General features: G+C 43.5%; 1 protein-coding gene across 1 annotated transcript in view; it reads right to left on the bottom strand.

The window, feature by feature from the left end:
- Positions 1-13,910, bottom strand: part of LOC111975927 (ATP-binding cassette sub-family C member 4-like) — a 49,930-nt gene that overhangs the window by 4,847 nt on the left and 31,173 nt on the right. The window contains exons 23-30 of the mRNA XM_024004601.3: positions 13,446-13,565; positions 13,225-13,335; positions 11,494-11,594; positions 6,688-6,879; positions 5,255-5,410; positions 1,925-2,014; positions 1,275-1,447; positions 836-941 (exon numbers count right to left, since the gene is read on the bottom strand). Coding sequence (XP_023860369.1) covers positions 836-941; positions 1,275-1,447; positions 1,925-2,014; positions 5,255-5,410; positions 6,688-6,879; positions 11,494-11,594; positions 13,225-13,335; positions 13,446-13,565 — 1,049 coding nt within the window. The remainder of the gene's footprint in view (positions 1-835; positions 942-1,274; positions 1,448-1,924; positions 2,015-5,254; positions 5,411-6,687; positions 6,880-11,493; positions 11,595-13,224; positions 13,336-13,445; positions 13,566-13,910) is intronic.

The following is a 13,910-nucleotide window of genomic DNA, read 5'->3' as shown; positions in this document are numbered from 1 at the left end:
CTGCCACAAATGGCACTAATTGGCACCTCTGCAGGCAGTGGGCTAGAAGAGGCCAAAGATCAACTAGCACGAGGGCATGGGGGGCACGGGCTGGCCTGGTCACTTCTCAGTCTCTGCCCACCTGGCCCCACTAAGAGGGGGTGAGATTAGGGAGTAATGGGGCCGGCTGTTACTTAAAGCTAAACTCTTAGTACTTCACTGACTGGGCTGGTTGTAAAGTCAATATGATTACGTAGTACACGTCTTGACTGCATCAAACCGCGAGAAGCTAGTTAAGCTAATTGAGGCTGCATACACTCTCTCGTCCTACACAGTTACAAACAACTCCATTCAGAATATAAAGTAGCAGCCTACTTTTTGGCTCTAGGTCGTTGTAGCCTATCCTTCTCCTTTAACTTTTAATTCCATCACTTTAAATCCATCTTCCATTGATTATATATCTCTATTGATTATAATCCATTGATTAAATATCTCAAACCTTTTTCCCCACACGGAGGTTCTATGACTGTAGCCTATTGTCGCTTTGATGACTTATGATTGGCCAACAACAACAAGTTACATGTAAAAAGAGTCTCTCCCTCTCCCCGTCGCGGTCGGATCTGCATGGGTCTCTCCGGACAAGTCAGTTAAAATTACACATATTCTGGATCCGGACCTGCTCGGTTCCCGGATCGGGTCTCGGGTACAGGTGGATCCGTGAAGATCTCTACTGTATAGTAGGAAGCAGAAATATGTGCAAGCTTTTTCATATTGAGTGTACTGTGAATGGCTCAGTGAAGAAAATGCACACACAGTGCTAGCCACATGGTTACTTAACACTGGAGGGAGGCCTCACCAGGATCCGGTCACAGTCGATGATAGTGTTGAGTCGGTGGGCGATGGTGAGCACAGTACACTCCCTGAACTTCTCCTGGATGGTCTGCTGGATAAGGCCGTCGGTTCTAAAGGAGCAGGGGAAGAGAATACCTCGGCATCCATGCAGAAACAATACATTCTTCCTACACACCCCTGGGCAGGGATTTTACTTTACACATCAAAACAATGGCTAATCCTTAGCCAGGTATGTGCAGCTGTACTAAAGTAAAATGGGATAGAGTTACAGTGTCAGAGAACCAGGGGCCATACCTTTAATCATCAAGGTGTTAAACCTTGATATTTTTACCTCTATATTATGTGTTTGTCCTAAAATGGAATATGATGTATGGGACTGAGTTACAACACTACAATGAGAACTAGCACAAATATGTGGGTCAAAGTGTTCAAAGTGTTCTCACCTGGGGTCCACGTTAGCGGTGGCCTCATCGATGATGAGGATTTTGTTCCGTCTGAGGATGGCCCTGGCCAGACAGACTAGCTGCCTCTGCCCCACGCTGAAGTTGGAGCCCGACTCAGCCAGCACGGTCTCCAGCCTCCCAGGCAGCTCCTCCACCACGGTCCTCAGCTGCACCTGCAGGGAGAGGAAGCAGGGACCCTCCATTACCCCTGTAGAAAGGCCTCCCGGGGGGGTATCTTAAAAAACATCCAACACACACCCATTAACCGGCTGGCACAATGCAGGGCCAGGTCCACTGATGACCTTGGCCACCGCTCCCTTGTGACCAGCCTCTTGCTTTAATCCAGGCCAGCAAACCCATTGAGGAGCGGGGAGACTGGGGAGCAGGAGCTGGAGCCCTTCACTGTGGGGGAACCCTGCCTTCATCCTCTAGTGCCTAACTGGCAAACGCAGCACAACACATCTCCCCAGCACTTTGAATGGCACCCAGTTACAAGCCGCACATTGAGCTGGGCCCCACGGCCCTAATGGGATTTCCCCCCCATGACTTGTGGCGAGCAGGGAGGCTGAATGGCAGCATTGTGGAGGGGGACAGAGGGATCCCCCCATGGGCCTCTCAGGGGGAAGCATTCAGAGCCCACGCTGGAGTACCTCTCCCAGTGCATTCCACAGGTCCTCGTCTGTGTGCTGGCTGAAAGGGTCCAGATTCTTCCTCATGGTGCCCGTGAAGAGAACCGGGTCCTGCATGGGGACGGATGGATATAGAAAGAGAAGGCCATGGCCAGTTAGGATAATGACGAGGGGGAGACGTTTGAAGAGGGTTAAGACAGGCTGTATAGAGCGGCGCTACGTGTGAGGGAGAGGTGTTCACAATGGGGCCTGCAATGCCACACTCAGGAGCCCGATTCAATACTCGGCTCCGGCCCACTAGCCAACGCTAAGTTGATCTTTTTTACTTTGGAAAACCGTAGCTTGTGCTGTGGTCTTGTTTGAGAGCAGAGGATCTGTATAGAGGTTGTCTGGACATAGAAAAGGTGCATGTAAATCATAAAACATTTCACAAATGACCTAAAAGGTAAACTATAGTCATAAATGTTTAAATCTCTCAAAAAGCTGTAAAAAAAAAAGAAAAATCACAATGTTCATTCAAATTCATGAAGTTAGATGAGCCCTCTCTAAATTACAGTTGAAAAAGTTTATATCAACATCCCTAGTTTTTAGTTGACAAATGTGTGCATGAGTAAAAAGGAGTTATCCTTCAGTTGGCTGACTTTTCTCCATGATATAATTATTTTTTTAACAGCTTGGAGTAGTTCTGTGGGATCTCTGTGTATTTACAGTGAGCTTCACACCTGTATCAAGGTTCAGGCATACAACCACCCTTAAGAGAGCAAATACAGCTCTTTATTATAGTGCAGTCAAAATAGCTCGCCACTCTGAAGGCACTGTTCCAGCATGCCCTTGTGTTTGCTGTAAACCTGGCAAACAGGAGCACAGCTACACGTCCTCATGCCAAGTCTCTTTAGAAGATATTTATTCAGAAATCCTAGCCCAACATAAAAGCGATTAAAAAAAAAATATTACTTACAGGGGACTCTCCTTTCGAGCCATAAACAAAACGTCACAGCATTCACAGAACAATATAAAGCTACATTACATTTCCACAGGATCATTTCCTCATTGTTTTATCACTAAGTAAACACTTGAGGGATTTTCTTCTGCGACACACAACAGAGTTTATGAGGCTTTAAAAGGACATAATGACCCTTTAAAAAAACATTAACGAGTCTGTATAGGCCTGTGTAGTAGCAATAGAGATAAAGGAGGATATGGAGAAACGGTCAATCCACAATGCAGTGGAGGGAAGACGATAATAAATCAAGTTTACTCAAGACGCTAATCTGACCTATCAAGAGAAGAACGTTCACCTGGCAACTGCGAGATACGGCCAGGAACAGGAGTGAAGCACACAGTGACTGGAAAGACTCACTAGGTGTTTACTGCTGTTGTGATCCTCATAATCATGTCTCGTGGTTAGAAGAATACTGTTGTGTGAGTGTGACTCATATCACCCATGCCCCGTTGGCTGCTTTGATGCAGGTCATAGGCTCTGAGCCAACACTGTGACAGCACCACTAACATGAGGTTGAGAAGACAACGCACACGTGCACACACACAGACTTTTGTGTCAGTCTCGAAACCCATGGCAAGTGTTTAACTTTGAGCGGATTCCTTGAAAACAGAGCTGTGAATTTTAAGCATTCAGGAGTTCATCCCTTTCTCTCTACAGCCTAAAAACTGTTCCACCTCTCTACTCCCAATGAGCTTTACCCCTGCCACCAGCAGACTGCCTTGTCATTAAGCCAGCTCAAGTCCCAATTCAAACTAGTTTTGTGACTCACTTTAATTGAGGATTCAATGTTAAGTTGGAAAAACTGCTTTCAAGCACAGCTTTCCAAAGACCGATTATGTGCTCCAACAATTCTAAGCCCTCTGTTTGCCGCCGAATTCATTTTTTACTGTGAAGTCATTCCTGAGATTTCAATAGAACCTGAAATGGATTCTTCTTTAATGCCATATACTAATAAAAGTTTATCATAATCAAATCTGGTGGGAGCTGTAGAATACAAGTTCACACTGGCAATGTATAGAATACATATCAGAATCTGAAAATTCCACATCACAAGGTAGGGCAACAAGCATCTTATATCAAGTCATTTTCCATTTAAAAGGCTGAGTGAATATCACTTACACGGGGGGGGGGGGGGTTCAAATGACCTTTTCCGTTTCTAAGGGAAGTTGTGAAAAATGGGAATATAAGTAGAAGAAATCCAATCCTTGTAATATTAGTAATAGCAAATCATACTCTGCGTCTTTCATGCTTGAATTTTTACAGCGGAAAAATAGGACAATAATCGAACCTGATAGATCATCTCTATTCGGTTTGTGTACAGATACAGTGCTGCTCCTCTTAGATAAGCCAACGTTTCAGTTAGGAGTTCAGAACAGAAGTCATCTAAATATGCCCCCTCTTTCCCCACCCCGTTTGCTGCTTTACTCCATAATGCAACTGGCTGTCCCCCTGTCAGAACGAGCAGCGTCCAATAGGAAAACATTACCTTGACATAACTCTGGTAGTGGTAAAACATAACCAGCTGTAATACAGAAGTGAAAGTTAATCTGGTAAACTACTGATAATAGAAACCCATCAAAGCCACACCAAAAACCTTTAATGAACTTGTTTTGGGGAAACCTTGGCTGCAGTGTGTGAAATGTTCAACACTTGGGCTAAATGATGTTGGTAGGCCTATGTGAGACTGTGAGGATGGGTAGAGAAGTCTTCTAAGCAGCTTTGCTGATGTTTCGGGGGTAGAGGGCTAATCTCCTGTCACTGACGGGTAGAGAGCTGCTCTGCTCTCCTCTCAGAGCTGGGCTGTGGGAGTCTTCACCGCCGCAGAGCGCTGACTCACCCAGGGGGTGGCATTTTCCTAATGCCGTATCACTCTCAACAAGCGGAAATAAAAGTTAAACTGTCTCAAGGCATCCGTTTGTGTCACTTTCCAAAATCCCCTGAGTGACGACTGTAATTCTCCTCAGCCTGTTGTTGCTTTGAAACCAACAGGGATGTAAAAAAGCAGGCCAGACCTCAAAAGGAGGAGAGTTTGGGTTACCAATGGAAGTTCACCTAGCCCACTGAATGTGCATCATGTCTGGGGAATGATAAAGATATATAATAGATCATGTCAGAGAACCCTGAAACTCCCACATTCAGGCTTTAACGTTTTTACTCAACGCTCTACAAATGACTGAGGTAATGTTCTTTGGCCATTCTAAAGCTTCCATAGTCATGTCATGTGTACTATAGAAAATGTCCTATCGAAGGACTTCCAGGATTATGCTGAAGAAACTAAAGATGTGCTATACAATGCAGCCTAGCCAATAGACTACAATAGGCAGTGAGAGGGCAGAGAACGTACATACCTGGGGGATGATGGAGATTCTCTGGCGCAGGGTATGCAGGCCGATCTCGGCGGTGAGAACGCCGTCAATGGAAATCCTGCCATCAGGTTCAGCCAGACGGAACAGAGCAGAGATCAGGGAGCTTTTACCAGCGCCAGTCCGCCCCACGATGCCAACCTAGAGTTCAACATACAGAGAAAGTGTTAGTTTGTTTTTCTCTGAACACATTTTCTCTACTATAAAATCTGATGTCAAGACTTCCATGTATAAAGCTGACTTCCAAGTGCTAAATTCAAGGTCTACTTCACTTCCCATTGCGCCATTGTAAACTGAATCATCTATGTCCTTTATGATGGAACCTTTGCCTTTCATGGCCAGTTCTCCAACAGAATGAGAGATTCTCTTTGTTGAGATGTTCCTTCCTGTTTGATATCAGCACATCAGTTGTTAAGGTGACAGCCCCACAAGCCGTGTGACATTAAAACAGCAGAATACCGCTGAAGTTGATATGATAGTATAAGATGCTATCGTAACGTATGCATTTCAGTGTCTTTTCTGTAGGTGCTATCAGCCATGTTCCGCATGGATCAATCACATATCGCTTGCTACAGTAGCCTATGAGCTCGGATTCAGATTCCCAACGATGAGCGACTAACTAAAAATCAGCAATATTACAATGCCGCTTGGATTCAAACAAAGAATGCAAAGGCTATCTAAAGTAAATGTATGAATCACCTTGTGGAATCACTACACTGGAAGTATGGAAATGTATAGTAAGACATGTAAGAAAATTCATAGTTAACAGTTAAAAGTAAATGTACCAAATCATATGTTGTGTGTGTGTGTGTGTTCTTATACACATCTAGATGTGTATAAGAGACAGCGAGATAGGTGCTCGTTTCCCTGTGAAAGCGTTGTCTCAGGGGGACTGTCAGGATGCACACAAAGCCTGTTCAGGCCCACGGCATCGGGTGAAGATCCCTCCCATGGGCTGTCAGAGCCCAGGCCTCTTCACTTATCAACCCATCCATTGTGAAATCAGCCGCCCTGGCGAACCGTGGCCATGCAAAAATACACCCCCTGCATTAAAACGCTGGGTTTCAATCACCCTCAACCATCTCTACCTCTCTCCCTCTCATCTTCTCTCCTCTCTCTCATATAGTGAATAAACAGTTGTCACCGTCAGGTCTCCTAGAATGCAAATGGGAACAAATGGATCCACTTGACTAGTCTTAATTGCATGATATGTATTCCATGAATCACAAATGGTATATTCCTTGGGAATCAGCGGCACAATAAGGTGTCCCCTAAATAATTGATTTGAAAAATAATGACACACAGAGAAGAACAGCACCGCACCTATTACACTGGCTGCATATCAACTGAATTGTGTTGGGGTGTGTTGTGCATTGTCGTAAACATGGACACATATCAGAAGAATATGTAGTGGGCACCTTTTCTCTGGATCTGAAGACCGCAGTAATATCCTTTAGGACCGGAGGACTGTCCGCATGGTAGGAGAAGTTGACCTGGTCGAAGGTGATGAAACCATGCTGTGGCCAATCAGGCGGAGGCCGTTTGTCTGTCTCCCAAGGTGCTTCGCTCTCCAGTTCTGTGTACTCCACCACCCTTTCCACAGAAGTCATCTGGGAGTGTCAGAACATTATTACAAAATCGTTGTTATTCTATGGTCATTAACATCACGATCATATTAACTATGAGGGAATATTCTGTTCTATTTCATTCTGTGACCAGGAACAGGATCAACTACAGTGCCTATCATAAGTATTCACCGCCCTTGTATTTTTTCACATTTTGTTGGGTTACAAAGTGGAATTGAAATGGATAAAAAAAAATAAAAAAAAATTCACTGATCTAGACAAAAATGCTCAATAATGTCAATGTAGTAGTCACCCACTTTGTTATGGCAAGCCTAAATAAGTTCAGTAGTTAAAATGTGCTTAACAAATCACATAAAAAGTTACATGGACTCACTATGTGCAATAATGGTGGTTAACATGATTTTATGACTACCCCATCTCTGTATCCCACACACAATTACATTTAAGGTCCCTCAGACAAGTAGTGAATTTCAAGCACAGATTAAACCACAAAGGCCAGGGTGCTGTTCCAATGCGTCGCAAAGAGCATCGATTGGAAGATGGTAAAGATGTTTTCACCATGAGGCCAATGCTAATTTTAAAACAGTTATAGGAGGTGAAAGGAGAATGGAGGTGAAAGGAGAAAACTTAGGATGGATCAACAACATTGTAGTTACTCCACAATACTAATATAAAAGAGTGAAAAGAAAAAATCCTTTACCGAAAAAAAGAAAAAAAAAATGCATCCTGTTTGTAAAGACACTAAAGTAATAACTGCAAAAAAAATGTTGCAAAGTAATTTCCTTGTTGTGCTGAATACAAAGAGTTATCTTTGGGACAAATCCAACACAATACATCATCGAGTACCACTCTACATATTTTCAAGAATGGTGGTGGCTGCATCATGTTATGGGTATGCTTGTCATCGGCAACGACTGGGAAGCTTCAGGTTAAAAAACAGAAAACCTTGTTTAGTCTGCTTTCCACCAGACACTAGGAGACGAATGTACCTCTCGGCAAGACAACCTTAAACAAGGCCAAATTTACACTTATGTTGCTTACCAAGAAGACAGTGAATGTTCCTGAGGCCTATTTAGTTTTCACTTAAATCTGCCTGAAAAATCTATGGCAAGACTTAAAAATGGCTGTCAAACAATGATCAACAACCAACTTGACAGAGCTTAAAGAATTCTGAAAATAATAAAAATGTGCAAATATTGCACAATCCAAGAGCGCAAAGCTCTTAGAGACTTGCCTAACAAGACTCACAGCTGTAATCACTGCCAAAAGGTGTTTCTAACATGATTTGACTAAGGGAAGTAGATGATCTAATCAAGATACTGTATATTTGGTTTTCAACTTAATTAAAAAGAAACATGGAATTTTCTTTCATTTTGAAATAAGAGTAGTTTGTGTAGATTGTTGACAAAAAAGAACATTTTAATCCCACTTTATAACAATAAAATGTGAAGAAACCCAAGAGGGGTGAATACTTACAGTTGAAGTCGGAAGTTTACATACACCTAAGCCAAACACATTTAAACTCAGTTTCACAATTCCTGACATTTAATCCTAGTAAAAATTCCCTGTCTTAGGTCAGTTAGGATCACCACTTTATTTTAAGAAGGTGAAATGTCAGAATAATAGTAGAGAGAATTATTTATTTCAGCTTTTATTTCTTTCATCACATTCCCAGTGGGTCAGAAGTTTACATACACTCAATTAGTATTTGGTAGCTTTGCCTTTAAATTTGTTTAACTTAGGTCAAACGTTTCAGGTAGCCTTCCACCTGCTCCCACATAAGTTGGGTGAATTTTGGCCCAGTCCTCCTGACAGAGCTGGAGAAACTGAGTCAGGTTTGTAGGCCTCCTTGCTCACATGCTTCTCCAGTTCTGCCCACAACTTTTCTATAGGATTGACGTCAGGGCTTTGTGATGGCCACTCCAATACCTTGACTTTGTCCTTAAGCCATTTTGCCACAACTTTGGAAGTATGCTTGGGGTCATTGTCCATTTGGAAGACCCATTTGCGACCAAGCTTTAACTTCCTGACTGATTTCTTGAGATGTTGCTTCAATATATCCACATAATTTTCCTGCCTCATGAAGCCATCTATTTTGTGAAGTGCACCAGTCTCTCCTGCAGCAAAGCACGCCCACAACATGATGCTGCCACCCCCCGTGCTTCACGGTTGGGATGGTGTTCTTCATCTTGCAAGCTTCCCCCTTTTTCCTCCAAACATAACGATGGTCATTATGGCCAAACAGTTCTATTTTTGTTTCATCAGACCAGAGGATATTTCTCCAAAAAGTACGATCTTTGTCCCCATGTGCAGTTGCAAACCGTAGTCTGGCTTTTTTAATGGCGGTTTTGGAGCAGTGGCTTCTTCCTTGCTGAGATGCCTTTCAGGTTATGTTGATATAGRACTCGTTTTACTGTGGATATAGATACTTTTGTACCCGTTTCCTCCAGCATCTTCACAAGTCCCTTTGCTGTTGTTCTGGGATTGATTTGCACTTTTCGCACCAAAGTACGTTCATCTCTAGGAGACAGAACGCGTCTCCTTCCTGAGTGGTATGACGGCTGCGTGGTCCCATGGGGTTTAAATTGCTCACAAGGATGAAGCAGACTTGTGGAGGTCTACCAATTTTTTTCTGAGGTCTTCGCTGACTTCTTTTGATTTTCCCATGATGTCAAGCAAAGAGACACTGAGTTTGAAGGTAGGCCTTGAAATACATCTACAGGTACACCTCCAATTGACTCAAATTATGTTAATTAGCCTATCAGAAGCTTCTAAAGCCATGACATCATTTTCTGGAATTTTCCAAGCTGTTTTAAGGCACAGTCAACTTAGTGTATGTAAACTTCTGACCCACTGGAATTGTGATACAGTGAATTATAAGTGAAATAATCTGTCTGTAAACAATTGTTGGAAAAATTACTTGTGTCATGCACAAAGTAGATGTCCTAACAGACTTGCCAAAACTATATAGTTTGTTAACAAGAAATTTATGGAGTGGTTGAAAAACGAGTTTTAATGACTCCAACCTAAGTGTATGTAAACTTCCGACTTCAACTGTATAATAGTCACTGTATACATTAGCACAACTAGATACAAGTAAAGCAGACTAGTACAATTATATTATTCATCTATTCTTCAGCCAGGCAATTCAAGACAAACTCAGCAAAGAAAGAAACATCCCTTTTCAGGACATAGTCTTTCAAAGATAATTGGATTTTTACGAATAAACTTCAGATCTTCATTGTAAAGGGTTTAAACACTGTTTCCCATGCTTGTTCAATGACCCATAAACAATTAATGAACATGCACCTGTGGAATGGTCGTTAAGACACGAACAGCTTACAGACGGTAGGCAATTAAGGTCAGTTATGAAAACGTAGGACATTAAAGAGGCCTTTCTACTGACTCTGAAAAACACCAAAAGAAAGATGCCCAGGGTCTCTGCTCATCTGTGTGAACGTGCCATAGGCATGCTGCAAGGAGGCATGAGGACTGCAGATGTGGCCAGTGCAATAAAATGCAATGTCCGTACTGCGAGAAGCCTAAGACAGCACTACAGGGAGACAGGACGGACAGCTGATCGTCCTCGCAGTGGCAGACCACGTTGAACACCTACACAGGATCGGTACATGCAAACATCACACCTGCGGAACAGGTACAGGATGGCAACAACAACTGCCCGAGATACACTAGGAATGCACAATCCCTCCATCAGTGCTCAGACTGTCCGCAATAGGCTGAGAGAGGCTGGACTGAGGGCTTGTAGGCCTGTTGTAAGGCAGGTCCTCACCAGACATCACCGGCAACGTCGTCTATGGGCACAAACCCACCGTCGCTGGACCAGACAGGACTGGCACAAAGTGCTCTTCACTGACGAGTCACGGTTGTGTCTCACCAGGGGTGATGGTCGGATTTGCGTTTATCGTCGAAGGAATGAGCGTTACACCGAGACCTGTACTCTGGAGCGGGATCGATTTGGAGGTGGAGGGTCCGTCATGGTCTGGGGCGGTGTGTCACAGCATCATCGGACTGTAGCTTGTCGTCATTGCAGGCAATCTCAACACTGTGCGTTACAGGGAAGACATCCTCCTCCCTCATGTGGTACCCTTCCTGCAGGCTCATCCTGACATGACCCTCCAGCATGACAATGCCACCAGCCATACTGCTCGTTCTGTGCGTGATTTCCTGCAAGACAGGAATGTCAGTGTTCTACCATGGCCAGCGAAGAGCCTGGATATGAATCCCATTGAGCACGTCTGGGACCTGTTGGATCGGAGGGTGAGGGCTAGGGCCATTCCCCCGAAAAATGTCTGGGAACTTGTAGGTGCCTTGGTGGAAGAGTGGGGTAACATCTCACAGCAATAACTGGCACATTTGGGGCAGTCCATGAGGAGGAGATGCACTGCAGTACTTAATGCAGCTGGTGGCCACACCAGATCCTACCTGTTACTTTTGACACCCCCTTTGTTCAGGGACACATTCCATTTCTGTTAGTCACATGTCTGTTGAACTTGTTCAGTTTGTCTCAGTTCTTGAATCTTATGTTCATACAAATGTTTACACGTTAAGTTCGCTGAAAACAAACGCAGTTGACAGTGAGAGGACGTTTAGGTCTAAATCAATAAAGGAGGTTTTTACCATGTTCTCCACCTCCGCACTCTGTCTGACTCCCCACTGAAACATGCCGACGAGTGTTACTGCATAGGACAGAGCCAGGCCCACAGCACCTGCCTTCAAGTCTGTCACACCAGGAAAGAGAGAAACCAACTCAATGTACTCCATGGTCACCTAAGTACTGCAGAGCCTGTGGTGAATATGGTTGATTATATAGTACCAGTCAAAAATTTGGACACACCTACTCATTCAAGGGTTTTTATTTGTATTATTTTCTACATTGTATAGTAATAGTGAAGACATCAAAATTATGAAAACACAAATGGAATCATGTAGAACCAGTGTTAACAGCTTTGCACTCTTGGCATTCTCTCAACCAGCTTCATGAGGAATGCTTTTCCAACAGTCTTCAAGGAGTTCCCACATATACAGAGCACTTGTTGGCTGCTTTTCCTTCACTCTGCAGTCCAACTCATCCCAAACCATCTCAATTGGGTTGAGGTCGGGTGATTGTGGAGTCCAGGTCATCTGATGCAGCACTCCATCACTCTCCTTCTTGGTCAAATAGCCCTTACACAGCATGGATGATAGTCCCACTAAGCGCAAACCAGATGGGATGGCGTATCGCAGCAGAATACTGCGGTAGCCATGCTGGTTAAGTGTGCCCGGAGTTCTAAGTGTGCCCGGAATTCTAAATAAATCACAGTGTCACCAGCAAAGCACCCCCACACCTCCCCCTCCATGCTTCACGGTGGGAACCACACATGCGGAGATCATCCGTTCACCTACTCTGAGTCTCACAAAGACACGGCGGTGGGAAACAGCATTTTTGTTTTTAATTAAAAATTGAATCACAAATATGGACTTATCAGACCAAAAGGAAAGATTCCCAATGTCCATTGCTCGTGTTTCTTGGCCCAAGCAAGTCTCTTCTTCTTATTGGTGTCCGTTAGTAGTGGTTTCTTTGCAGCAATTCAACCATGAAGGCCTGATTCAAGCAGTCTCCTCTGACCTGTTGATGTTGAGATGTGTCTGTAACTTGAACTCTGTGAAGCATATATATTTGGGCTGCAATATGAGGTGCAGTTAAAACTAATGAACTTATCCTCTGCAGCAGACGTAACTCTGGGTCTTCCTTTCCTGTGGCGGTCCTCATGAGAGCCAGTTTCATCATCGCGTTTGATGGCTTTTTCGAATGCATTCAAAGAAACTTTAAAAGTTCTTGAAATTTTCCAGATTGACTGATCTCATCTTAAAGTATTAATGGACTGTCGTTTCTCTCTGCTTATTTGAGCTGTTCTTGCCATAATATGGACTTGGTATTTTACCAAATAGGGCTATCTTTTGAATACCACCCCTACCTTGTCACAACACAAATGATTGGCTCAAACGCATTAAGGAAAGAAATTCCACAAATTAACAAGGCACACCAGTTAATTGAAATGCATTCCAGGTGACTACCTCGTGAAGCTGGTTGAGAGAACACCAAGAGTGTGCAAAGCTGTCATCAAGGCAAAGGGTGGCTACTTTGAACAATCTCAAATATAGTTTGTTTTTGGTTACTACATGATTCCATGTGTTATTTCATACTATAGTTTTGTTGTCTTCACTATTATTCTACAATGTAGAAAATAGTAAACAAAGAAAAACCCTGGAATGAGTAGGTGTCAAAAACTTTTGACTGGTACTGTGTGTATAGTTATACGTATGGCCTGGGTGATCAACATTACGGTTGATATAGGACCCATACAGTACCATCCCTGAGGAACAGGCAGCCAAAGGTAGTGAGGGTGACAAATATGGAGCAGATGCCATCCAGACGCAGAGCGAACCATCGGGATGTGGTCAGGAATAGGAACCAGGCCTCTGCAAAGGAACAGCATGGTTACTCGTTGTATACTATAGTTATTACACCAAATTAAAACATGCAATTCTATGTGTAGTAGTTATGGTTAGATGTCAGTTCTGGTTCTGACCGGAGTGGAGGTCTTGATGTGCGTCAAATGCCTGCTGGAACCTCTGCTGGGCTTTAAAGGCACGGATGGTCCACAGACCTTGGAGGGATGAGGACAGGTGGGAGAAAACTGGGCTCCGGGCTGTAGAGGATAACAAACAAATACTGAATGAAGACGTGAATATTTAAAACACCACTAGTATACACAGTGTTTATTCATTTCTTTCAAAAGAACACACCATTTTTCTAGACTGTACAAAGATGGTTACATCCGGCTTCAATACAGACGAATGAAAACATTCAATTGTCTGTTTTGCTATAAAGCTCAGCTGACATGACAGTTAATGTGATAACCCCTCATGCACGTCTCCCATACATTTTCATATACACCTTGCTACCAAAAGCAGTGCTTCTGAAGTAAATGGTTTAAAAGGAAAATGACTAATATTAGCATTCCTGTTGTCCAGATATATTAACGTTAGGCTTC

This window comes from Salvelinus sp. IW2-2015, linkage group LG2, assembly GCF_002910315.2.
Source record: "Salvelinus sp. IW2-2015 linkage group LG2, ASM291031v2, whole genome shotgun sequence".
Lineage (NCBI taxonomy): Eukaryota > Metazoa > Chordata > Actinopteri > Salmoniformes > Salmonidae > Salvelinus > Salvelinus sp. IW2-2015.
This window is presented reverse-complemented; position numbering and strand designations above follow the sequence as displayed.